Here is a 26,150-nt window from a genome sequence, read left to right on the forward strand (position 1 = left end):
ACTGGAGCAAGATAATAAGATGATAACTAAGGAAAACATGGTAGGTATTTAAGGTTGCTTCTGTTATACTTGTGTCATGATTAAATTTTACATTCTTATTATTTACTTATGTACTGTTGATATTTAGATTATTTGTTATGCCTCCTTGATCTGTATTTGCATTCCTTTGTTCTTAAGTGCCTAATTATTGGTTCTGTGTTTTTAATGAAGGGTTTATGCGCCCCTCGAATTTTTGTTCGTTATTAATGTGCTATAGATTGTGCAACGGTCGATTGTGTATTTGACTTTTGGGGTTCAGTTTTTCTTCGGGTACATTTCTGCTAACTAAATTTGATTTTCGCTTGGGATTGATTTAACTTGGATATCAACAATTCTATTTGAATACGGTTAATAAACGAATAATGCAGATTGTTTCACATGTAATGTTATTTAATCTATTTAAAAATAATTTAAATTTTTTCTTATATTTACCAATACAGCATGAAGTTAAATCCATTTGCATCACTTTAATTTGTTTATTTTTATTTTCAGCTAGTTGGCTTACCAGCTAAGCTTAACGTGGTGCAAATTTTGGAAAATTACATAAAATATTTTGCGATCACTCATGCTCGACTGCCTTCATCTGAGAAGCAGACGTCTGCCGATATCCCACCAGAGAAAAAGTGAGTCCGTTTTCCGAAAAAAACTAGAGATTTTTTATTAAATAAATTTTATCTTTTTAAACTTCAGAGTGTGCTTACGAGGTAATGTTTTATGCTTATTTTGCAGAGACTGATAATGCCATTTAGGCGAAATATATATCTTTAACACAACAATTAGTTGGACATTTTTGTCTGTTACCTTAGTTGGACATTTTTGTCTGTCTGTTAAGTACCCAAATAGTTTAACGATGTATTAGAACAAACAATATTTGATTTTAGCGTGTCTTCCAAGAAATGAAACTAAAGATTTTTTATTAAATTGAATTGTTTTAAATTTTAGAATGTTCTTAATAAGATGTATATAAACAAAAAATATTTGATTTTAGTTTGAATCTTTGCAAAGAGACTTGTGAAGATCTTCGGATCCTTTTTGATTTCTCTCTTCCTCTCATCTTGCTCTACTTCTCGGAGCAATCCCAGTGCATCCAGATGGTGGAAAACGGGATCCTTGTTGATGATCAACATCCAAAGTAAGTCCAAAAGATCTAACAATGCGACAACTTGGTTGGGTTATTGTAATAATAATTGTTAAGATCTAGAATGTATACTTGGTATAGATTTCAAATGTTGATGTAATAGGTAATAGGTAAATGGTTAATATTTCTATATCCTTATGCATTTGCAGAAAATATAATATAAATGTTCACAATTCAAAACAGGGAATTCTTTTTTTTTTTGAATTTTTTTGTGATTTTTTTTTTTTTAAAGGTGAATTTTTTTTTTAAATTATAAGATTTAAAAAGCCTATTACTATAATACTGTGTGCTAAGGTGGGACACTTTAAGCACATAATATCCAAATATCCTGATCATTTCCTAAACAATTAACAACAGTTTATGGAAGTCGCGAGGATACAGTTTTTTAATTCTTTAAATGTTTTTTGTTTAATACCAAATAGAGCGAGAAAATAAAATGTAAACGTCTCCCATCTTCCCCCACCCTACTAAATTTACCAATTTCCATTTTAGTTTGAGATCAGATTATCAAAAATCAGAAGAAAATGTGGAAAAATTGGATAATTCCGAAATTTCCGGCAATCCAGAAACAATTGAACCAAGTAAGTGGTTGTGGTTGAAATGTGAACAAATGTGAGGTTTATTCATTTTTCTAATTTGCAGTTAAAACTCCTTCAACATCGGAACCAGAAGCAGGTTTTGTGAAGATGGTTCCCGCTAAACCATCCACTGTTGATGTGTCAAAGCAACTGATAAAATATACCAAAATATCTGGACACAGGTACTTTACTTTGGTCATTGGTAATACGCATATATATATTATATATAGTAGGGTCAAGGAAAGATGGGACACCTTTTCGCTCTATTTTGTCCTCCCATTTTATAGTAAACAAAGAACATTTAAAGGATTTTAAAACCGTATCCTAACGACTCCCATAGACTATGGATATTTGTTTAAAACATGTTCAGGGTATTTGGCTATTAGGTGCTAGTCATTCCCTTCTTTTCCCACCCTACTATATATATTAAATAAAAGTATGTGCAGTTCCACGTCTGTAAGTGTCATATAAATGTATGTAAGCTGGAAAGCTGGTACTGTTAAGTCTAGAGGTTTTTCTTTTAAGTATAATGAACTGCCAAAGATCCCTTTCAGATTTGTATTATTATTTCTTAGATATTCAAATGTAAGTTTTTTTTATAATAGGAAAACAGCAGAGGAGCAAATAATTGAGGAAACCCACACCTACCTTATTCCAGACCAACCTAAACTGGATCGAACTGGTTTGTCCAGTGATGCTCAAGGTCGTAGAAGGTCAAGCCGGTTGTCTCACCACCTCCACTCCCCAAATACAAGCGATGAAATGGTATTTTTGTGTTTATTCTAATATTAAATTTATTGGTGTCATAACACCTGTTGTTCAGAGTTATAGCACTGGCCTTTCAATGAGTAGCTACAGAGTCGCACTTTAAGTTACCACTTTGCCTACTGCCATTGTGGGCGTATGTGTTCTTGTGCAAACAGTTAAACACTTAACAGCAATTGCTCTAACCCAGTGGTCACTAATGAGTTGTCCAAATTATAAGCATTACATAAGAAAATATCCCAAAAAATAATCCTCCACAAAGTAACATGGTAACTTGCAAGCTGACACGAGGTGTATGAAAATATCATTTGCTCCAACTTAGTGGCCACCAAGAGATGGCCCAAAATATCAACCACAGACAAAAAAAATCCACAAAGACTTACACTTAGTAGCTCTTAAGCTGGCACAAGGTGTATGTAACCAACACGAACATGCCTGAATAACTGAGTGTTATTCTTCTACTTCGGTCAACACTTCACCATGGTAATATAAACACAGATCTCCCCTCCCATTTCACCACAACCTGCAACAGACAAGCGAAGAAGGACTGGTAAGTACAATGTATGCCACTACTTTATGGTTCTAAGTAATAGGAGTTAATACATGGTTAATTTTATTTTAAACAAAGTTGCATTTTATCTGTACAAAAACAAAATTGCACTTGCATCTTTTTATTCATTTTTATTACTTGCCAATTCAAGCATTATTATAAATTTTGTGCAATATAAAATGACAAATCTATTTTAAAGGAAATAATAAATCTAAATATAAACAAAGCATTTATTATTGTTATCCTCAATTACGTTACATAAATCATAACAATGCACCAAAACTATGTTAGACCACACTTATGCACAAAACAAGTACACAATTATTGGAGTAAAGAGCAGTTTAAATAATCCAAAAGTTTAGAAACAACTGTGTTAATTCTTCAAATTCTATGTTTTTTTTTTAAGTTTTAGATTATTTAAACTGTAAATTTTTCAATTTTGCGTGCATATAAAAAAGCATGTCCTTTCATTCCCTACAGTAGTACCTCTTCCCCATCAAATCCCTATCCCGATGAAAATGATCGTTTTTCTTCGTTCCCCTGCCTCCCACCAACACGGAAGATCAGATGTTCCCCCATCTTTCCCTAAGCTCTTCAAGGAAGGAGGAAGGTAAGTTTCTGGAATGCAGCCCGCAAAAAAAGTTGCGCATAAAGATTCAATTAATACAAGTTCCTCATAATGTAGTAGGCTGGGGGAAGATAGGACACATTTTCATTCTAATTTCTTGTCATATTTGATAGTAAACAAAGATAATTTAAAAGAATTGTAAAACCGTATCCTCATGACTCCCATATAGGCCGTTGTTAATTGTTAAAAACAGGATCAGGATATTTAGATATTATTTGCTAAAGGTGTCCCATCGGACACATAAAAACATTCAATAATTTACCCACTTTTTCTCTTTCAGGTACTCGTGTTCTTCTCCTGACATTAACCTGCGGGAACTTTGCCGGGAAGCTTTCATAGCTTCAGCAGGAAACGACGTCAAAAAAGCGTTGCATCTTTCACAGGTGAATTATTTTGCTTTAAAGGGCCTAAACACACCCCAAATGTACTTCGCTTTAATCGATAGAGTGTGTTTTTCTAATTCCAACGACACCTTATACTTGTTTTAATCGGTTCTGTATAACCAAAGATATTCCAGCTCAAACACCGTGAAATTCAAAAAACTGATTTGAAAGTTGCGTGGCGAAAAAAATTGAGAAGTGTACTACCCACGTGACAAACACGTCACAAAATTGTTGAAGCGTGGCCGCTGTCATTCAGAAAGGCGAGGGGCAGTGTTTTCAGCGAAAAACGAGAGAACAAAAAAAACGCAAAAAAGCACAAAAAACGCAGGTTTCGCTTTTACGAATGAATCAGTCACGTGACTAGTACGTTCCTACGTCACAATCACGGAGCTCGTAGTAAAAAAAGATAGCGCTAGAGATCACTGTTTCAGGACGAATATCTCCGCCTATACTGGACCAATATTAATAAGCAAAGTATTTTTGGAATCAATAAAACGGTCGCTTTATTAATTTACCATAAAAAATAATTTTCCAATCTTAGGTTTGGAGGTTTAGTTTATTTGCCAGCGATTATCAACCGGAAGATGGCAGTAATGTGCCGTGTTCGCTGATCTACGGGATTCAACACTTTTTACGCGTTTTCGGTAAGTGTGTCACATAAACTGTTTTTATTAATCAGTTAAAACGTTTATATATGTCTCTGTTAATCGAAGCGAAATTCCACTTGTGTTAGTTTCAACCTCTAAGAAATGTCTGCATGTCTTCAACACTTTGTTTTCTTTTCCTCAGTGAAACTCCCAGAAATATTCGCTCGCATGGACATACGCGACCACAAGCTGAAGATCATCGCTAAGCATATTCAGCTCCTACTTCGGTAAGTCACTGTCAAGTACACGGTGTATTTATGACACACTTTTTTGCTTCTTTCTTTTTTTTGACAGTGTAATATAAGTTTTGCGCTAATTTGTGACATATAAAGCGGCTTCAAATGTAGTATAAAGCTTGTAACGTGGCGTTTTGGTTGACTAGCCGACTGTGGTTGCAGGTTTGTAGCCGACCATGAGAAAGAAATATACAACTTGAGCTCTTCCTACACAGCCAACGACGAAGCAAAGCGATTGTGAAGCGTTTTATTAAAATATCGCAAACGAAATTAAAATAGCATCACTACCATAAAGGTGCCAACGTTTATGTTTTGACACAAAAAATCATAATATATTTTGAAACTCAAAATTATTTTAGATGCTACTAAAACTTTTGTAATCTATAAGTTCGGTCAATACAATCGTTTGTCACCGACTTCCCAAGTGTAGGTTACAGATCAACTATTTTTATTCTGCAGCGTTGCATAAGCCCGGAGTGCTTTAAACTTAGCTCCCTTTAGTTTAGCCCCGGTTTTATGAGCATAAGCGATCGCTCATTTGTTCAAACATTTATTAAGTGGATCGTTGTGGGCTATACTGTGTCGTTATCGCAAAAGATAGCAACAGCCACCCCTAACCGAAAGTGAGGTTAATTAGCAAACGTACAACCTTCGATAATGAGTTCGATAAACAAAAATCTATGTGCGCCATTCACAAGCACTGAGTAAATTTGACATTCTAATCAGTATGTTAAAAACGGCGAGTAACAATATTAAAAATGAAATCGTCTTTTCTGGTCGATAGGTACGATCAATAATGATGTCCCGATTTAAAAAATACTAGTTCGGAAAGTGCGTATATAGTCAACAAGTGATACGACTCTGGTTAAATGTGCAAAAGGTTAAGTTTGACCAAGCCTTTACGCATCAGACTTTTCAATGCAAAGCAGTTACGTGCATATAATGCTTTGATTTTGTACGCGGATGTTGCTCTCTCACAGTTGTAAGTAAAGTCCACATGCTGATTTCATCTGCGACACTCTACTGCAGTTGCAAATGCTATTACGAGATGTGCGGATCGTAGCAAACCCAGGACAACCGGTGACTCAGTTTCTTTGTTTACTGTTTTCGCAGCCGGTGCTTTCTCATCGCACTATAGGCTATGGCTGATGAAATAATTACAACTTCTTTGATTAGTTACAGCAAGAGCACAGTAGCTGTAGTAATTAGGTAAAACATAAATGAACTGTCAAAGCTTCGATTTTTTGTCAGTTACTAATCCGCTTCGAAGAAGAATTCAGCAAGCTACAGACAGATGTTTAAGGTTTTCTCCCTCTCGCTGTAATGCGGATCTTGGGCGAAGCGCTCGTGCTGTTTGCAACTTGTTGCGGTGAACGGTACTGGCTAAGAAATACGTTACATTTAATCGATTTGAGGGAAGACACTGTAGGTATTGCTTAGGGACAGGCCCGGCGCAGAGCTTATTAAATTTAGGGAAAAACGGGATCGGCTCTACTCGTGTTTCGTTGCAGTTAGCGAAGATTTTTCACTCCCACCGACCGTTTCTGGCATTCTTTTGCCCGCTGCGTTGATTGCACAAGTCAAGAAGAACTTCTTTTCTGCCGTCTGCGATTAATGAAATCTCGAAGAAAACGAACAACCATAAAGCGTTGAAAGATTGTGGTAAGCTGGAAAGTGGTTACCAGCATAGCAGCTGCATACTCAACCTTCATCAGCTATTTATTAGTGGCTGATTGTCCTGTCAACTAAATGTTTGTGTTTTAGCCAAATATTAAGTATTAGGCTATGTTGCAATTGTTATGCAGGCTACTGGTGTAGATAAGTTCGAAATTTGTTTTCTTGTTTAAAGATTTAAAAAAGAGAAGTGGATTTGGTGCAAAGAAATCGGATTCCGACGGTCGTCTGTGACGTCACAAAACAAGCTCCGCGGATGACGGTTTTACGACGCGCCACCTCATAAAAGTGGGATGCTGTACTAATATATAGCACGTTGGAACGCTATAGGCTTGTGCACGCACGGGGCTGCGCTCGGTGTAATTTTAAAGATCAAGTATAGACGATGGTACGTTAAATTTTGGAGAAATTAATATGTTCTTATATGAATACCTTTGCAAAGAATGTAACGTTTCACTTTCAATATTTTGTCAGTAATATAGTGTTATATGTTGTAGTATGGATTTGTGAACTACGCACTCGAGCAACTAGTTCTTCGTAACTTCGGGGAAGAAATATGGAACGAGATTAAGTGAGTTGGTATCATATTAAAAAGAAGTTATATAATTATGTTATGTATAAAGTAATACAGTACAACTAAGTTACAAAGAGGTTGATATTGTCGTTTTCAGGCGGGAAGCGGATCTTCACATCCAGGGACAGTTCATTCAAAGAATCATTTACGACGATATCTGCACGTTCGACTTGGTGAAAGCGGCCGTAAAAGTGCTTAGTGAGTAATCTCTGTAACTTTCTCCGGTAAATTTACGACTCTGCGCAACTCTTCGTGTCTCGGTTAGCTAAATGATTACCCCACTCTTCGTTGCCAGGCAACAATACATAAGGTGACGTCCCTTAGGTAAATTTCAATCTTTATTTTTGTCGTGTAAGAACATACACGATAGCACAGGTTTGTCACCTGCTGTACTTTATTACCTGCTGTAAACAACACGGACCAATGGTTTGATATTTTTCACTCACGCCCACACATCCAATGTACACCGATTAAAATTCCAACAGAGACGGACAGCGGCAAAATTCTTGAACTTTTCGGCAACTTCTTCTTCCAGTTCTGCGAGGAGTCAGGATATGACGTCATTTTGAGGGTTCTCGGTTCCAGTGTGCGGGAATTTCTAGAGGTAAATATTCCGCTTTCCGAGTTTGGTAGGTTGCGGTGTACAATAAGCTATTAACGACCTTGTAGCGGGTGATGCGTAAATCATTAGCTCGTAGCTTTGTACTAGTATAGGTGAAGTGGTTATAATGCCAAACCGCTTGATGCTTCTGTTTACTGTCACAGCCAAGTTTGCTAAATTTATACGGCTAGAAACTTTAAGATCGCTTAATGTGTATTCATTGTTTATAAGAACACATGGCATAATTACCATGTTAAAACGCATGTTACATACTTATAACATAATAATCCTCGCACATGTTTTAAATAACAGTTAATTAGAAATTGTTTTCACCATTCACGCTTTACTTAATCCCTATCACCAAGGCTACATGGCGGTCGTATTTTCACGATTTCCAATCGATTCGCACCCGACAGGTTTTATTGCCTCTCTCTTCCCACAGAACTTGGATGCCTTGCACGACCATCTAAGCTCCGTTTATCCCGGCATGAGAGCACCAAGCTTCAGGTGTACAGGCAACGGTAGTGATGATACGCTCACCTTGCACTATTACTCAGAAAGAGACGGCCTGGAAGACATTGTGATCGGCATAGTAAAGGCTGTGACAAAACAAATCCACAAAACTGAAACCGAAGTAAAGGTAATCTTATTTTATTACTTTTTCCTCCATACCCAGTGATGATTTTATTTTGGTGACCATTTTCCCATTACTTTACTCTCGTGCTGGTTTGTATTCGGCAGTTTGTTTGCATAATTGCAAAATTACAGTAATCGACTGAGGAATAAAATCTAATGGTTTAAATTGTAGTAGAAAACTAGTCGCTTGTTTCAAACCAAAACAGAGTAATACGCGGAAAAAGGAAGCCTAAACCCAAGCTTCTGTTGCTGTGTGCGGTATTACAGCGCAAAAACAAACATTTTGGTATCAATTTACGATCGCCAACGCAGTTTTAATTTACACAACTGACATTTGTCGAGACCACAATCTCAACCACACCTGTTCGAGCGGTTTCTATTTTCTGCTCCACCGATCGACCTTTCCATTAATGGAGAACCTAAATTAGCATACGTACCGTTTAAAGTACAATTTTCCTTGGACTTTGGGTGTAATTTATATTTTTGAAAATGGTTTATAGTTTGAGTCACGAAGCGTATAGGAGTGTTTCTGTACCAGTGAGCATATGGGTCCTATAGTAGGCTACACGTAAAGTTTTCAACAATGGGCGCTTGTAAAACGCAATGTAGTGCAACCAATTTATCATCTTAAAAGTAACGCCAGGAATCCGTAGTATCATCTTACTTAATTGGTAAAGTCTTTTCGCAGCGGCGTATGCGTCATTTCCTCATACAAAAGCTGCATTTTAATGAAATGGAAATATCGCTGTCCAATTTATCTTACTGGTGATTTAAAACTGACGTTTTATTTACGCGTGTCCATCTTAATTGCATATACGGAAAACAAATGTTTTTGAAAGGTTGTCGGTAGCAATTACTGAGTTTCCACATTCCTCATTAAGAGTAACATTGGAGCAACACGTGCAGCTTTGTATCTATTCCCTGATTAAACATTTGTTTGCGTGTGTGTGTGAGTGTATAGCGTCCTCTCGCCTGCTCAATTATGCGGTAATTCCAACACACTTACCAGTCCTGCCACTTACCGACAGACCACCCGTATACGAGGTCCCTCGTTTTTTCCTAATGGGGTCGCCGAACGTCGAACAAGCTCCCGTCTCGTAACATCGCTCCGTGGTCTCATGGGATCACGGTATATCGACAAAACCCGCGTCGATTGCACGTCTTTTTCATGTGGCAGAAACAGGGCATGTGAATGTAAATTAATTAAAAACCCTCTGCGCCACATTTAAACCACACGAGGTTCGCCGAGTTTACGCAAATCGAAGTCAATTCGGACGACCAACCGGTGTGTTCTTGTTTCTCTTATCATTGATTAGTTCTAAAGGTTTATACTGCTCGTGTTGGATGGATAACAGATCCTTTCATGCATAACCGTTTTTTTTACGATTTACCCAAAGGTTAACTATACTTGCAGATTTTGTTTTTAAATTTAATGTAAAATTTATTTATTCACATAAAACTATAACTATCCTTTATCAGTGCATTCACCACCACTCGTTACAGGTTATAAAACAAAAGGACGAAACATGCGACCACGTCCAGTTCGAAATTGTTGCTAAATCGGGAACGTTGTCAGGTGGGAAAGCAAAAGACCTCGCCACTATAGAAGGCGCACTTTCCACTATGGAACCAATAATAGGAGTCCCAACTTTGTGCAAGGTACATTTATAGATATACATGTGTCGTGAACTTCATATATTGGGTATAGGCCGATAGGGGAAGTTGGGACACATGTTCATTCTATTTTCCCGTCCCATTTGGTATAAGAAACAAGGAAAGTTCAAGGGATTATAAATATCCTTACGACTCCCATAGACTGGTGTTGATTGCTTAAAACACGATCAGGATATTTGGATACTATGTGCTCTTCCCCTACCATTCTATATAGTGGAGTTTTTGTTTTGTATTCTAACGCGAAAGACACTTTCTTGAATAGAACGTTTCTGCGTGAGAACCGGTCTGTGTAAAAGGAGAATCATAAGCATAACAGACCGTTTCCATAATCATATATACCCTAAACCTCACCTTAACTTCATAAAGGGTAAACAGGTGTTGATCTTCATCGTGTTGAAATCTATTAGCTTGGTGGTCCTAAATAAATATCGACTGGTCAGGTTTTGAAGGTCGCAGCCTGTTTGCTTTGCAATTATTGGGGTAGTAGAGGTAATGAGGCGTATACGTGAGTCAGGTGGGGTTGGTCCGCATTAAATTGTTTGTTTTTTTAAATCGTTTCTGTGCGAGTTCACTTTACATATATGTGGTCATGTATTTAGAAGATATGGTATTAAACGAACACGTTTTAGGACATCAGAAACATAATAGCCGTTTTGTATTTTATGGGTAATTGCAACAAATGGTTATCTTTTAATTGACAGGCCTTGCCGTTTCATTTAATGTTCGATAAAGACATGGTGGTTACGCAAGCCGGAGCCTCGATTGCCAGAGCCATTCCTGGTCTCATGTCTGTATGTGAGGTCGAAAGTGCTACATGTGAATGTGACGACTGCGATGATGACGAAATATACGAAGACCAGTCGTCATCGGACCCCGATGAAAGTACGGTGTATGAGGACATATTCGATAAGTGGTCTGAAGGTCGGTGTTCCATACGCCGCTGTGTGCCTGCTTGGTGTGTTAGGGAATGCCATAATTCGTCGAATAACCGCTGCGATTGTTGGTAGATAAACTCTAAAAAAGACACTTTCGTAATTTTTCTAATTTCTTTTTCCCGAATGCAATCGTTTTACTTTCTGTAATATATACCGTCTGCTGCGTGCATGATGTCACGAGGTACTTGTATTGCGTAGAAAGCAACGTGTGTGGTTTGCACCTGCTCATGGTAAGCAAATCCTGATTCATTGCTTTGTAACGTGCGTTTGCCCAGCATGATCAATAACAATTCTTGCATCATAATCTGTGCCGTCCCAGTTCTCCGTTTCGTTATCTCTCGCCCTATTAAAGAACAAAAGCCCCCAATCCCCGCCTCTCTGGTTTCAGATTGTTGTCGGTGTGACGCAGTGTACGACAGTGACGATGGAAATTTGGACCGTGATGACGTCATGGACACCGTAAAGGTCACTGACCTCTTCGACCTCGTGCGACCCCGGATCAACTTCAACTTTACGAGCATCAACGCACAAATTAACCAAGTATTTGTTCTCCGGACTAAAATAGGTAAAGAGTGATTTTTTATTTAAATAGAAACGATAAAGATCGGTGTAACGCATGGGTAAAAGATACTAAATCCAGTATTTAAAAAAAAAAGTTTAAGAAGTAAACTGTTAGTTGAGTAGGAGTTTTAAAATAACCTGTTTGCTTGAGGCTTGATTTTTTCACCCAATCTAACATAATAAGATAATATGTGACCTGTTGTGAACAAATTCAAAGTTTGTCGTAGTAGGGTGGGGGGGGAGATGGGACACCTTTAGCACATAATATTCAAATAACACCAGTATAAGATTCGTAACGATAAGTTTGTATAATCATTTCAATTTTCTTTGTTTACTACCGGACGGGACGAGAAAATAGTATAAAAAGGTGTCCCATCGCCCCCCACTCTATATATAATAAACGCTCGTCCCGTATTTACAAAAGATAAAGAACGGAAATGTAATAAATACCGGTAATATACAGGGGTGCTTCAAACGCAAGAAGATACTACGAATGGACAGACCTCGGACGTGAAAAGTGACGCTGGGAAAGGGGAACGTTTGAACCCGGAAGTGATGCGAAAGAAAAGCGAGCACAGATGTGACCGTGAAAGTTCCTGTCTGCGATTAAAGGGGCAGATGATTTTCGTTCCAGATTGCAATCAGATGCTATTTCTTTGTTCTCCCAGGTAAGGTTGTTGTTTATTAAGCAAAATTGGATTTTTGTTACGTTATCGGTAAACACTCTCCACCATATTGAGATTTACACAGCAAATAAAATGGAATGTTGACTAGTGACATATGGTTATCTCATTAGGTTGATAATTCAGGTCTGAATTTTTTTTATTGATCGCATTGATTTGTTGTATTGACCGAAACGTGCAAAGATGGTTCGCCTGTGGTTTGGGGAACGTTAAATTTCGGTTATTCCCCAGCGTCATGAGCCTCGACGACCTGACGATGCGGGGGTTACGTTTGAGTGATCTTCCGCTTCACGATGCGACACGTGACCTTGTACAACTCGGTGAGCAGTTTGAGGAAGATTACAAACTTGCACAGAGCTTAGAAATATTAACCGACAAACTTCAACACACAATGCTGGCCCGGGAAAGAGAGAAGAAAATGACAGACAAGTATGACTGTTTTTGTGCGCGCGACAAAAAAATTCGTTTCATTAAAAAATTTCACATTGTTAAATTTGAAAAATGTTCCGAGCATTAAGCTGTGCACATATTTCGAATGGTGGGGTCGACAACGCATTTTTGTGTGGCTTCAAGTTGGCTTGCAATCTTTCTGCGCATTTAGATAATTACACACGCTCTGTTGAAACATCGATTCCATTATCAGTAACTGGAATTATGGATTATCTTTAAGTTTCTGGTTCACTTACATTATATCAACTGTGACCAAACTTTAAGTCTGATAATCGGGCTCTTAAAAAACTACCAGAGTTTAAAAACTACCAGAAAAATACTGAATTGCGCTGTCCATACATCAAAACGAAATTGCCGCTATACAAGGCACTGCGCTTATATGAAAATTTAAAGAATATAACAAAGTCATAAGAAATTTATTATCAAGGCCGTTTAAACCTGCTTTTATCCTCTTTAGATTGTTATATGCTGTCCTACCCCACTGGGTCGCCAACCAGTTACGACATAAAAAGAAAGTACCGCCGAAAAGATTTGACAATGTAACTATTCTGTTCAGCGGACTTGTTGGATTTAGCGAGGTAAGTTACATTTTCAAGTCAAACATTTTTCGTCAGTGATAAAACGTTCATCAGATACCCATTTTTTATAACATCCGATTTGTTTTTTACTCCAGTCATACTATTAGCTTAGTAACAGCGATCTGACTTATGGAATTTCTAAATCTGGCTTCTTTAAGTTTATTACCTCCGTTGCGGAAATTTCATTCCAGAATAAACTTTTCTGTTTCAGTTTTGTGCGAAGAATACGACGTCAGACGGGGCTATGAAAATAGTGCAATTGCTTAACGCTGTGTATACGACCTTCGATCGGCTTACCGACCCGAAGACGAACCCATTCGTTTACAAAGTAAGTTGAGGTGTTTTAAAATCGTAGGAACCAGACTTCAGCTGGAAGTTTTAGACCACTGGTTGAGCAATAGTAACGTATACTTGTGGAATCTTTTTTTTTAATATTTAGTGGTGTGGGGGGAGATCGGACACCTTTAGCCCTTAATATCCAAATATTTTGATCGTGTTTTAAACAAATAACAACCATACGAGGATACGGAATTATAATTCTTCTTTGTTTACTACCAAATGGCAAGTAAAAATAGATTTAAAAAGGTGGCTATCTTTCCTCACCCTATTATATGCTTTACAATGCAGGTTGAAACCGTAGGCGACAAATACATGGCAGTGAGTGGTCTTCCCGAACCTTGTCACGATAATGCTCGGCATATCTGCGAGATGGCGCTAGAGATCATGGATTTGAGCAGACAGATTAACATTGACAGTCATTCTATAAAGGTAAGAACACATTTTAGATAACCTAAGCAAAAATGGGTTCTAATTAACATTTGTGTTGTTACATTATGGTTATCAAAATACAGGGAGCTAATAAAATTTTCGATGTTTTTTTTGTTATGTTTGATTTGTTTATTTTTTTTTTGTTATGTTTGATTTGTTTTTTGATTTGTTAAGTTGCTAGCTGCAACAGCCACGCTTTTGAAATGACGCTCTTTTCGACATCTTTTATCCATAACGTGTTTTACAACTGCGATTTTGCTGTTTAAGTGCTTTTTTCTTTCTTTAAATAACACAATCTTCGCTATCGTTTTCCAAAATAATAAACAAAAACGCGTGTCATTTTAAGTTATGAAAAGTATATATTAAAAGTATGTTTGGCAAATTTGCATTGTAGGTGACAATAGGTATTCATACTGGTGATGTTGTAACTGGAGTTATCGGTCAACGTACTCCAAGGTATTGTCTCTTTGGGAACACTGTGAACATATCATCAAGGTGCGAAACGACAGGAATACCCGGAGAAATCAATGTATCGGAGTTTACGTATAGGTATGTATAGTTTCGATGTATATAGTGGTGTGGAAGACGGGAGACTTTAGCAGATAATATATTAATATTCTAATCGTGTTTTAAACAATTAACATTACTATATGGGTCGTGAGAATGCGGTTTTATAATTCTTTAAATGTTCTTCAATTAATTCTTTGATTAAAATTCAATTCTTTGATTAATACCAAATGGGACTAGAAAATAGAATAAAGGGGTATCCCATCTTCTCCCTCCCTACTATATATTTGATAGGTCCTATATGGAATTGTAGATAAAACGGACTGTCATGAACAGTCGTAATTTGCATTAAAGTGTCTAGTGATTGAAAATATTATGCTACTTGATATATATTTTAATGTAATTAGGCGTGGGTGTAATTAAGCCTTCTATACAGTATCTGGTTCATTGATATGATTGAAAACCTAGCTCATGTTGTTTAATATGATATATATATATATATATACATACCTTCAACGCATATTTTTATTCGTCTGCTATGGAAACAGATAACGCTTCACATGTTCTTATACGTTTCCGGGCACTGTGTAATTAATTGGGACATATTTGCGCCGAACTATTATATAGTAGGGTGGGGGGAGATGACACACCTTTTTATTCCATTTTCTTGTCCTATATGGCAGTAAACGAAGAACAGCCAAAGAATAATAAAAACGTATCCTAACGACTCCCATTGACCGTTGTTAATTGTTTAAAACACGATCAGGATATTTGAATATTCAGTGCTAAAAGTGTCCTTTAAAAGTGAACCGTTTTACCGTTTAGCAATTGAGTATTATACTATCCAACTTTTAAATCGCGTGTTAACATAGACTCTATGTCATAGAGCGATCCAGTCACCGGACTGTTACAGCCCTCGGTGCAAATTCCGACTACGCGGAGATGTTCAAATGAAAGGCAAAAATGAACCGATGAAAATGTACATTTTATCTCGACGTGATCTGCATGAGACTGACCTTTAGAAGACTGACCTCTACCAGTTTCATCTGGTTCTTTATCACTGTGAAAGTAAACGAATGTGACCGTCCAACATCACTGTATTTCGCAGCAATCATTTGTGAAGTTTGATTGTTATACTGAATAAAATACTATAAATTGTAATGCGCGTGAGTGGAATTGAAATCTTCGGAAATATGGTTCCCTAAGTTTAAATTTGTTTAGTTAGGTTTTTGATTTGACTTTTGAACTTGTAGAGATTTAACTTGGAAAAAGTAACAGAAGTACGAATAACTCGGTGACGCTGACATTATATTCAAGAGTGGTTGTCCTGTGGTTAAGTGCGATGTTGTAAGTGAAAGACCTCACTCGTAAAGAACAGAAACAACGTTAAAGCTAAATGCTTTAAATGAGAATCCAAAACAGGAAATCACTGTAAAGTGAGTTTGTTATGTCACATTGTTTAACTAGCGTCACAATCAGCCCGCTATCCAATTAGTCACTTTATAATTAAAACGCATTTTATAATAAAATGTGCCTATTTATTAGTGCTCTGCTCTCTTGTGTTTTAGAGCAATGGTAAAGACAATTTATCAAAGATTCAAACTAATTTAGAAAAGGATTTAACTAATATAGAAAAAAAAATCTTACAATTTGAATAATTCCATAGATAAAAGCACAAAAGTAAAGTTTTATTGCTATATTAGTATGTAACTGGGGACAAAAGTAGTGCAGACTGGACACTAGATGGTTAGATTGAAGCCAAAGATTCTTCTGACACTTACAAGTCAGTTCACAAAAAGATCTGAAATTTGTTTGTTTTGTTTAGTATTTCTTTTTATGACTGACATATTTGGTTGTTGCATGTCAAGTTATTATTATAAAACGGACAGTGCGGCGGTGTTTACGTGCACAAGTTTGAATTAATCGAAAATCTGATTTCAAATACAAAAAGTACAGTGAGTTTTAAATTTTACAGCCTTATTAGTATCTTGTGTGTCTAATGAAGTACTGAAGTGTCACTTTTAAATTAGGGATGAATTTTTTGATTGATTCAGACAGTAGTTCTGATGATAATGAAGAACCAAGCAATGAAAATGAAAAGTTTCTATGGGCTGCAGGAAACGGGAAAATAGACATGGTTAAGCAAATGTTTGAAAGCAATTCAGATCTTATAAAGTGGAAAGATGAAGATGGTTACACTGCAATACACCGTGCATCATCTGAAGGACAATTTGAAGTCATTGAGTATCTACTAAAACATGGTGCTGATGCCAATGTAAAAACGCTAGATGGTTGGACGCCTTTGCACTGTGCATGTAAGTGGAACAATGCTAAAGCCGCTACCGTACTGTTGGCAAATGGTGCCGAAATAAACAATGTGACGAATGGTAATAACACTCCATTACATGCTGCTGCAAGTGAGAAAGGAAATGAAGATGTGCTGAAACTGTTGCTGGCACATGATAAAGTTGACATCAGTGTTGTGAATGATGGTGGAGATACTGCTTATGATTTAGTCAGAAGAAATACTGCTAATGCTGGTTTATTTCAAACTGCAGCATCGAAGTGACAGTTAATCTTTCTTTATTTAAAGATGAACACGGGTTGTTTGTCTTTGCCTTTTTTTAGTTGTAGCTAGCTTAATCAGTATTGTATCTTATATTTTTAGGTTTGGCATAAGTTTAGTAGAGTGCTTGTTAGTAGCAGTTCGTTACCGGTCAAGTGCTCGTTAGGAGATTTGTTTTGTTTGTGTGTTTGTTCAAGTTTGGTGGTAAGGAATATTCAATCAGCAAATGCAAGTTTACTGAAATAACTCCAACAATATTCAAACTGTCATGGCCACCCTGTCTTTTCCCGACTTATGTCGGTTGTTTTGTTGCCCCCCTTGCCCAGCTCACATTGCTTCAAAACTTGCATTTATTCCACCTGATCCCACCTACTCGGTGATGCCGGATGAAACTGGGAACAAGTATATGCTGCATCTCACTGATCGAGCTGAATGGCAGTACTCGGAGCGTGAACAACAAGCATTGGAGGTTAGTTTAATAATAAATATATATATAGTATAAAGGCTGTAGCTTGTAGGCACTGTTTTCTTTTTATTGTGGACCTGATATTTCTTTTCTGTTAATTAAAACAAAAAAGGCGCTAGTACAGGACTGTGAGAGCGTGAGTGTACATTAGCAGTCGAGAAGTAAAATATGAGTATCTGTTATTTAAATTGCATTTCTAGTCAGTTAGGAAGCTTTATAATTTAACAGTCGATATGCTCCTGCTTGTACAATAATATTGATTATTTAAATACAAACTATACTACCCAACATATACCACACTCAGTCTACCTTTGTCCTTTATTAATTAATCATTTTCCAGGTATTTTTGGTTCGTACGTCTCGAGGCAATCGTGTTGCTTGTATGCATGTAAAGTGCACGACCACTGTCCCAGTAAGCAAATACACGCTTCTATTCTCACATGGAAACGCAGTAGACCTTGGACAAATGAGCTCATTTTACGTGGGACTCTCGGCTCGCTTAGGAGTCAATATTTTTTCATATGATTACTCGGGTTATGGCGCCAGTGCTGGACACCCGACGGAGAAAAATATCTATGCTGACATTGAAGCAGCTTTTCAATCACTGAGACAAAGGTGAGAGTACTGTTGGTGTGGTTAGATGAAGTACTAGTAACATATATTGCTATGCTGTTTTTTGCTGTGGTTTCTAAAAGCCCTCATAAGCTATGAGGAAATGGGTTTCACATCTAAAGTAAACAAAGAGTCAACCCACTGTGTGTTTAAGAATGTGAAACTGGTGCAAATGTAATTAACCTGTTTACCCTGTTTATAGGCTTAATTTCTGGCAATTATCAGTAATCTTGTGACATACATTATCTTTGCTACAGGTACTCAGTAAGCCCTGAACACATTATATTGTATGGGCAAAGCATTGGTACAGTGCCCACTATTGACCTTGCAAAGAAATACGAATGTGGTGCCGTCATTCTACATTCCCCTTTACTATCGGGTCTACGTGTGGCGTTTCCAGATACCAAACGTTCATGGTGTTTCGATGTCTTCCCAAGGTATAACATCTCATATTGTTCAATTGTGTAGTAATAGGTGGTATAATGCTAAAAAGTAAATCTGTTAACATCCTATCCATCCTATGTAATTTTGTGTTTTTAATTTGTTATATAGGAATTTATAACAACTAGAAACAAGATTAAAGCAAAAAAACAACAGCAGCTTGATATGAAAATAAATTGCCTATGCTTGTTATGGTTTTTAGCATAGAAAAAATTCCCAAAGTCACCTCCCTGTCCTTGTGATTCATGGGACAGAAGATGAGGTGATCGACTTCTCACATGGTCTTGCCATTTACGAGCAATGCCCTCGGGCTGTAGAACCACTCTGGGTTGAAGGTAAGATAAAAAATTGCCTGAAATATTTTTAAATTATTTTTCTGGGGAGAACGTAGAAGGCAAGATAAAAAGTTACCCAAATGATTTTCAATATTTATTCTCACTTCTTAGAAATAGCTTTATATATTAATATAGGAAATATGTGAACCTGATAGATTTTACACTAAAAAAATAAATTAGAAAACCCTTGTGGTTTCAATATGGGCATGCGAATTGTTAACCACAAGTCAACTTGGTTAGCCAGAAAATTTTAACCAAATTGGACAGAGGTTAATCCCTAAACCACAGGCACAGCAAATGTATTGAATGGTGAAATTCAATTACAGTTCACTTTTTAGTCTCTATTAATCGCATTTGAAAAATGTTTTTTTTGTGTGTCTTGAGTTTTGGGATTACTATTTCAAATAGTATATTAAAACTATAAAACACTTGAAAAATGGAAATGATACAGATGCGTAAAGATTAAACTAGTTCCTTTCGTTATCTGTAAAAAAAAAGCAAATTAACTGTTAGATAAAGCTGTCTTTATTCCTTTTTTGGCCATGTATTTTTGAGTTGGTGTTGCTGCAGATGTAATATAATGTGAATAAAATGTAATGCCTAGGAAGTAAGACGGACCTTGTTAAATTACCAACAACACAATTGTTAAATTCCTTAGATTACATGCCGTATATTTGTGGTGAAATATTGAAATAATTGTGATACAGCCCACCCCCCAAAAATTATTGTTTTTACCCCCCCCCCCTACAAATGTTTTTAACCAGGTTTATTTGCAATAGTTTCAACAGTTTTCGTTTATTACAAGTTTGAATAATAAATAAATCTTTATTTTATTTAACAACTTAATCTTATTTTAACTCTACAAATTTAACTCCTTTTTAAGAAATCATGGTAATAACACAAAGTTGCATAATAATATGCGTGTCCGTGTCACCAACGTAATAACAATTTAATAGTTTTCAGTTTAACAAGCAAAGTAAGGGGGTGTGTTTAGTTGGTGTGAATGAGGCCCAGTACTTGTTTTCCTGATAGTGATTCAGTACATAATTGTTACTTGTTATTTTTCCCCCACAAAATAAACTGCATAGTTTAGTAGTATGTTGTTATGAACAATGTGAGAAATGATTTTACATTGTATCGAATACTTCATTGACAACCAACTTCCTGTATTGTATGGTGGTGTTATTGTAACCACAATATCCAGCAGTATTTTACTTGTTTGGTCATCGAGGAAAATTTTGTTTGTGGTTGTGGAGTATGATGGTAACTTTACAGGTTTACAGTTTATTAGTTTGCCTTGGGCCCAAATGTTGTGTTGATGGGCTAATTTACAGATAAATACAAGAGTTCAGAATATATATGCTATAAACATTGGATAATATAGTACTCTAAAAATTTCGTAACCGAAATCATTGAATGACATGTGTATAAGAATAAGTCCTATATATTATATATAATTGATATTTTAAAATAACACAAGTCACAACAAATTAAGGAATTGGCCTAATTGAATTTAGGACCAGTTGAACTTATAATAGTCTTGTATGTTGTATGTATTTTTTGTATGTCATTTAAAGTTCTAGCATGTAGGTCATGACATGTATATTGGTTGGTGAAAAAGTGTTATGTTTGTTGATAATCTTTGTTATATTTGTATAATATAATGTACAGTCATACTTTGACACTTCATACATTTCACTGTTGCTTGAAATCTGCATTTTTAATAAACTGTTTTATTTTATTTATGGGGATTAAACAGTTTAAAGATTACCAGCTTGTGTGAAAGTGAAGGGATTACACAGAGGCCCAGAAGGATATTAAAACTAAAATTTAACAGATACCATAGATAAGAAATAAACATAAGCATGTGAATTGGGCCATTTGTCCATAAGTTGCATAATAGTACTGTGGGGTAAGATAGGACAACTTTAGCACTTAATATCCAAATATCCTGATTGTGTTTTAAACAATTAACAACGGTCTACAGGAATTCTGAGTATATGGTTTTCTACTTTATTGACTGTTCTTTACTACCAAATCAGACGAGAAAATAAAATAAATAGGTGTCTAATCTTTCCCCACCCTACTATAAAGAAATATCTTACATATATAATGTTTTTGATAAAAATGAATTGCCTTTTAAAATTTAATTATGTCGAATACAAATATAGGTATCATAGGTATAGAAAGAGACATCACTTAATGTGTGATAATGTATGTGTCACTTTGAACTCAAATAACCAATAACTATACCTTTGGTTAAAGTGTTGTTAAATAAACATTAAGTTTAGTTGTTATAGTTAGAAAGTGTGGAAAGATTTTACCACCAGTGCCAATGAAGACAGATAGACAGAAAAAACTATTTGCTTTCACCAATCAAACAAAACAATTATTTTAATGTAATTACCTATTAGTAAAAGTAATTTCTTTAGAGGCTAAGTTATCCAAAGAGAGTTAAATCAAATTAACTAAATTTAATTGTTTCTTGCGTTTTACAAAGTCGGTCTAAAAATAAAACCTAGAAATTCTGGTTATGGTAAACTAACCATGAAAGCCACTATGTTCATTGTTCACAAAGAACAGCTTATTACAGAATACTAATAAAACCTGTATTGATTTCTCGCATAAAATGATGGCTTATGTTAATACTGAAATCCTAATTTTGTACTAAAGTGCATTTATAATTTTAATAATATATATATATATAAAACATATAAATATGCACAATTTTTGTTTAAATATATATATATATATATACATATATTAATAATTTCTTACTCTAAAAGTAAATTCGGATCTTAGGTTTAATGCTTTAACACAAAAAAAACAAAACCAGATATTTGTCAAATTATGGGTTTCTGTATTTTGGCAAAGTAGCCTTATTATCATTTAAAAATGCTGTGTACGACTACCTGGTTATTTAAGCATGCATATTATGTGGATTCTTTCCCTTGAAGACCATAATCAATAATTTGTAATTTTCAGGTGCCGGCCACAATGACATAGAACTGTACAGCCAATATGTGGAAAGGTTACGTCAGTTTATCCACAACGAATTGCCCTAAACTCACATTACTCGTATGTAAAATTATGACTGTGTTACATTATAGCAGTGGTTTAACTAAGTACATAGTTTTTAATATAGTTTTAAGCAGATTAGTATTCTCTAATTAGTACAATTTACCTTAGGAATTATTTTTGATATTTCACATTGGACCGATAGGCTATAAATAGAATACCTAAAAAATTCTTTTGTATTCAATAATTTCCTAATGTTTTACATCCGACAGATAGGCTATAATAGAATACCTAAAAACATTTTTTGTATTTAAATAGCTATTGAATTCCTTTATGATAAACAATACAATAAAGTGTGACTGTGTGTACTTAGTAAAAGGCTAACACACTTTTGGTTGGGGTGGTTTTACTGGGTTTCTAAAATGGGTCGCTTTAACAAAAAGGTTAAAAATCACTGCAATATATACAGACATACCAAAGCTTCAGAATGCCCATCTAACTCACTGTGTGCAATAAATGTAACAGTTTTGTTAACTGGTTTAATTTTTTTATTGCTGTTGTAAAGTAGCAGAATAAGGTTTGACACTAAATGCTTGTAAAAGTACAGCAACATTTTTATTTTATTTCTAGGTTAATCCTGTGAAGAATGCCTGCGTACTGTTGCTGATGATCTGCACATTTGATTGGAATAATCTACAATTACTTTCATAATCTTTGTAACAGGTCAATTAAGATCTTCTATCAGGACTGTGGAGTATTTTTGTACAAAGTTATTTTTAAAGTAACTCGCGCAAAAGAATGTCTATTTTTAGTGTCGGCTGTTTACACCGATATATTTCATAATTTGTTGTGACTTGTGATTATATTGTTTCGGTTGCCTTGCTGTTTCCAGGAACCTCAGATTTCGAACTATCATAAACTGTACCAAGATTTAAATTAAAATTTTTTATGTATTGTGGTACGTATATTAATATTATCACTTTCTGTTTCTGTTTTTCTGATCGTACAAAATTAAAGTGGGAATTTTCCCACTAAATCTACTTCATCTCCAACTCTGCTGGTGGACTAACAGTAAAAGTTATTATTTTCAATTTTTAGAAAAGTAAGTTTTTATTCATATAATAGTATATGAGCAATGTCATGCTTGCAATTCAATCAATTGCAATGCATACATTTGCCGTTTTTCCCAGATGAACTGTAGATTATATTCAGTTTTCACAAATCAAAGTAACTTTCATTGACAACTCATTTTACAAGCGTTAATTATATTCTATATTGCTTAACCAAGGTTTCAACAGTTTTGTATTACAGTTGTCAGTTGTTCTGCACTTGCTTTTGGCTGCTCCCATTTTTGAGCAATGTATTATTACTGGCAGCCAAATGTATTTCCTCTGCCTCGGGTTTTTTGCTCCAGGAATTGGTTGGTCTGTGTACAGCAACATGTTATTTAAATTTTAAAAGTTGTATTGCCAAGTAGCATTGTAGTCGTCTACTAATTCGCTCGGTGCAATTTTGTTGGAATCAGTTATTTCCTAAACCTTTAAACACCAATAAACTAAATATGAAGGTACTTGTAGTTTTTTTATAGAGTCCGGTGAAAGCGCGTTTATAATTGCATTTCCGAATGAAAAAATATAATTTCTATGCTTCAAGCACAGCATTAAGAAGACCATAACATGTCTGTGTTTCTCCTTCTGGGTCACTGTTGTGTTTAGATATTAAGTTTTGAATTTTTCTTTGAATTCCACTTTCCAGAACCAGCTCTTTTATCCAAAGCTCGGTTTTCAAACATCGAATGAATTCCTTCATTATGATTGGCCAAAGTTGTTCAACTGATGCCCACATGCTCTTATAACTGCAGGAAAATATATTCATATATTATACAAAGTGATCTACATAAAATGAAACTGGTTTTCTTAAATAGCATTTAAATTATAACACCTTTAAGACTTTCACTTAGGTCTTTAATTACATCAAAATTGAATGATTTTTAATGCATAGAGCGGAAAATAAACTAAACAACTCCTTAAGAAAATAGAATTACCTAGAAGAGACTTCTATCCCAGCTTCACCAACTTTGTGAATGTTGTGCAAAAATGAGACGAGAGTTTTAAAAAATCTTTCTTGTTCGACAAGATTGTGCGCAATTTCAAGGTTCCAAACAATCAGTGTGAGTGTTCCAATGTAAAATGCCAATGCAGTTGTTTTAGGTATGCTTATAAAATATCTCATAAATGATTTTAACATTGATATAAAACAGTCTTTTTCTCCAGATTCCAAACAGAGGACCATTAAACATTGTGAAACCAAACAAGAGGTTTCTTCTGAAACATTGGATCCAGAATCCACCAATATTTGCCCAAAAATTTCGATAATTCCACTCTCTAAGATAGCATTTCTGGAAGATGCATTTTCAGCATAGTTGAGTATTCCAGGAGATACAGCTTTTAAAATATCATCAACATGCTCTTTTATGCATACCTTTAAAGCACTTAGAAAAGTAGGAGCAATTGCGATACCGAGTTCAGAAGTAGCGTACATTTCCACGTTAAGCCATGAAGAAACTGTGCGAAGACATGCAATTAAAAGGGTAGGACTTTTAGTTTCCATGAATTTTGTCATTAAAATTTCTATTGATTTTATGGCATCAGTCAGTGGCGCATCCAGAGATGTTATCTCCTCGAAGGTGAAAAGTTCATTTTCACTTTCAACTTGGTCAAATTGGGCGATATGGGAGCAACATGCTTCTATGATTGTAAAACATGTCAATAATACTTTCTGTGCATCATCAGATGAGGAATTATCCCAGTCATACACCAGCATTCTTATTTCCACACATGCAAGTCGAACAAGTAGTACTGATAATTTTTTATCTTGGTCCGTTTTGGTCGTCCAATTTAATTTATAAAGGTTTGTCAGTGTAGCAGAAAGAGAAAGTGCAGGATTTCTTTGAGCAGGACCAACTCTACTTGCGAAAATGTCACACAAACTGCTCGCCACATTTTCTATCCAAAGTTGATTGTACTGTTCAGTACAAGATGCTGGCATTGAAGAAATGCATGCATTAAGAGATCGTATCAAACTAAATTTATTTTCGCTTTGGTCTGTTTTTATGTCAGATGAGATTAATTTAAGAAAATTTATCAAACTGTCGGATAAATGTTCCCAATTTTTCGGATCTTCCTGTAATAGCTTGGTCAAAATAAATATGACCATTTCATGATGGCTTTCAGAGTCTAATTTTTCATAGACTTTACATATAATTTCAACTGTAGGGTGGCGCAAAAGTACTTTAGCTCCGTCATTCGTGTCGGCAAGTGCAGTGACCAATTGCAGACAGTCTGTCACCATTGTTGGGTTACCAGCTGTTGATTCTACATCTGAAAGGATATTTAAAAGATGTGGAACAGATTTTCGCAGCTCTGTTCTTTCTACTAATTCTGGATTAGACGCAAATGACGCCAAAATTGAGACACCAAGCGACTGCATAATATCTTTCGGGCAATCCGGATCATCGCTATTTGCTGCGAGTAATCTCATTGGAAACGAAAATCCAATGGTTTCAAATAATTCCAATCGTTCATTTTCGTTTAGATTTCCAGCTTCTAACAGTTTGGTTATAATCAGCAGTGAGGCAAACCGTTGGCTATCATTTTTCGCCCTCTTCACGACACTCAATATGGAATGGAAACTTTGAGATTTTTGATTCATCGCACTTTTCATACGACTGAATCAAACACCAATAGAATATATCCTAAATTTGAGTCCTATTACAAAACTCTTAACATAAAAACGAGCAGAAAGGTTTAGTATTCAATAAAACCCAAATTTAAAATAATAAACGCTTTGTTTACGTTTTTTAAGCACGTGAAACCAACGATGCTTCCGATAAAGTAAGGCGGAGTCGTCAAGTGCCGCCATGTTTGAGCACCATGGACGCCGTTATGTTGATAATGTTTTTCCTGGTTGTTCAGTTTAAAAGATTAATTCCGAAACTACAGAGCAGCCATTGTTCTCTGTCGCTTGTTTTTTCCAAACTATTCGTGGGGTGGCTGGATAATGTTATTGTTTTATTAAGCGCCGACGATCGATCATATCCGATCGATT

The 26,150-nt window shown here is 35.7% G+C and overlaps 5 protein-coding genes across 6 annotated transcripts in view; 4 read left to right on the forward strand and 1 right to left on the reverse strand.

The window, feature by feature from the left end:
- LOC778671 (uncharacterized) overlaps positions 1–5,373 on the forward strand; it is a gene marked incomplete in the record, with an annotated part of 7,019 nt that extends 1,646 nt beyond the window's left edge. The window contains 12 exon segments of the mRNA NM_001078289.1: positions 2–40; positions 532–662; positions 1,028–1,171; positions 1,670–1,758; positions 1,820–1,937; positions 2,361–2,520; positions 3,019–3,070; positions 3,551–3,680; positions 3,979–4,081; positions 4,623–4,725; positions 4,871–4,955; positions 5,127–5,373. Coding sequence (NP_001071757.1) covers positions 2–40; positions 532–662; positions 1,028–1,171; positions 1,670–1,758; positions 1,820–1,937; positions 2,361–2,520; positions 3,019–3,070; positions 3,551–3,680; positions 3,979–4,081; positions 4,623–4,725; positions 4,871–4,955; positions 5,127–5,205 — 1,233 coding nt within the window.
- On the forward strand, positions 360–23,613 carry LOC100177524 (alpha/beta hydrolase domain-containing protein 17B-like). The gene is given in 8 exon segments (XM_004225670.4): positions 360–386; positions 17,274–17,640; positions 17,978–18,252; positions 18,507–18,686; positions 18,893–18,912; positions 18,915–19,025; positions 22,011–22,103; positions 22,674–23,613. Coding segments are annotated over 6 exon segments (867 nt in total). The 5' UTR covers positions 360–386; positions 17,274–17,439; the 3' UTR covers positions 22,091–22,103; positions 22,674–23,613.
- Positions 5,690–15,766, forward strand: LOC100178308 (guanylate cyclase soluble subunit beta-1-like). 2 transcript variants are annotated; one of them, XM_002122261.3, is made up of 16 exons: positions 5,690–6,626; positions 6,814–7,026; positions 7,136–7,209; positions 7,310–7,410; positions 7,698–7,816; positions 8,256–8,453; positions 9,953–10,108; positions 10,825–11,044; positions 11,447–11,623; positions 12,083–12,287; positions 12,534–12,731; positions 13,210–13,330; positions 13,542–13,658; positions 13,958–14,098; positions 14,493–14,647; positions 15,492–15,766. In XM_002122261.3, exons 2-16 carry the CDS (start codon positions 7,024–7,026, stop codon positions 15,625–15,627), a joined length of 2,121 nt encoding a protein of 706 aa, XP_002122297.2. In that variant the 5' UTR covers positions 5,690–6,626; positions 6,814–7,023; the 3' UTR covers positions 15,628–15,766. The 2 variants fall into 2 exon arrangements, with proteins under 2 accessions (XP_002122297.2, XP_026696428.1); XM_026840627.1 differs by having other exon boundaries at positions 10,825–11,005.
- On the forward strand, positions 16,638–17,174 carry LOC101243508 (ankyrin repeat domain-containing protein 49-like). The gene has a single exon (XM_004225732.3). It carries the CDS (start codon positions 16,638–16,640, stop codon positions 17,172–17,174), a length of 537 nt encoding a protein of 178 aa, XP_004225780.1.
- Positions 23,490–25,898, reverse strand: LOC100179873 (neurochondrin). The gene is made up of 2 exons (XM_002128363.5): positions 24,088–25,898; positions 23,490–23,898 (listed from the first exon to the last, which is right to left on the reverse strand). The coding sequence occupies exons 1-2, from the start codon at positions 25,764–25,766 to the stop codon at positions 23,685–23,687; spliced, it is 1,893 nt and encodes a 630-aa protein (XP_002128399.1). The 5' UTR covers positions 25,767–25,898; the 3' UTR covers positions 23,490–23,684.
- Positions 25,899–26,150: the final 252 nt, after the last annotated feature.

The sequence above is a fragment of the Ciona intestinalis genome, chromosome 2 (genome assembly GCF_000224145.3).
Source record: "Ciona intestinalis chromosome 2, KH, whole genome shotgun sequence".
NCBI classification, from domain to species: domain Eukaryota; kingdom Metazoa; phylum Chordata; class Ascidiacea; order Phlebobranchia; family Cionidae; genus Ciona; species Ciona intestinalis.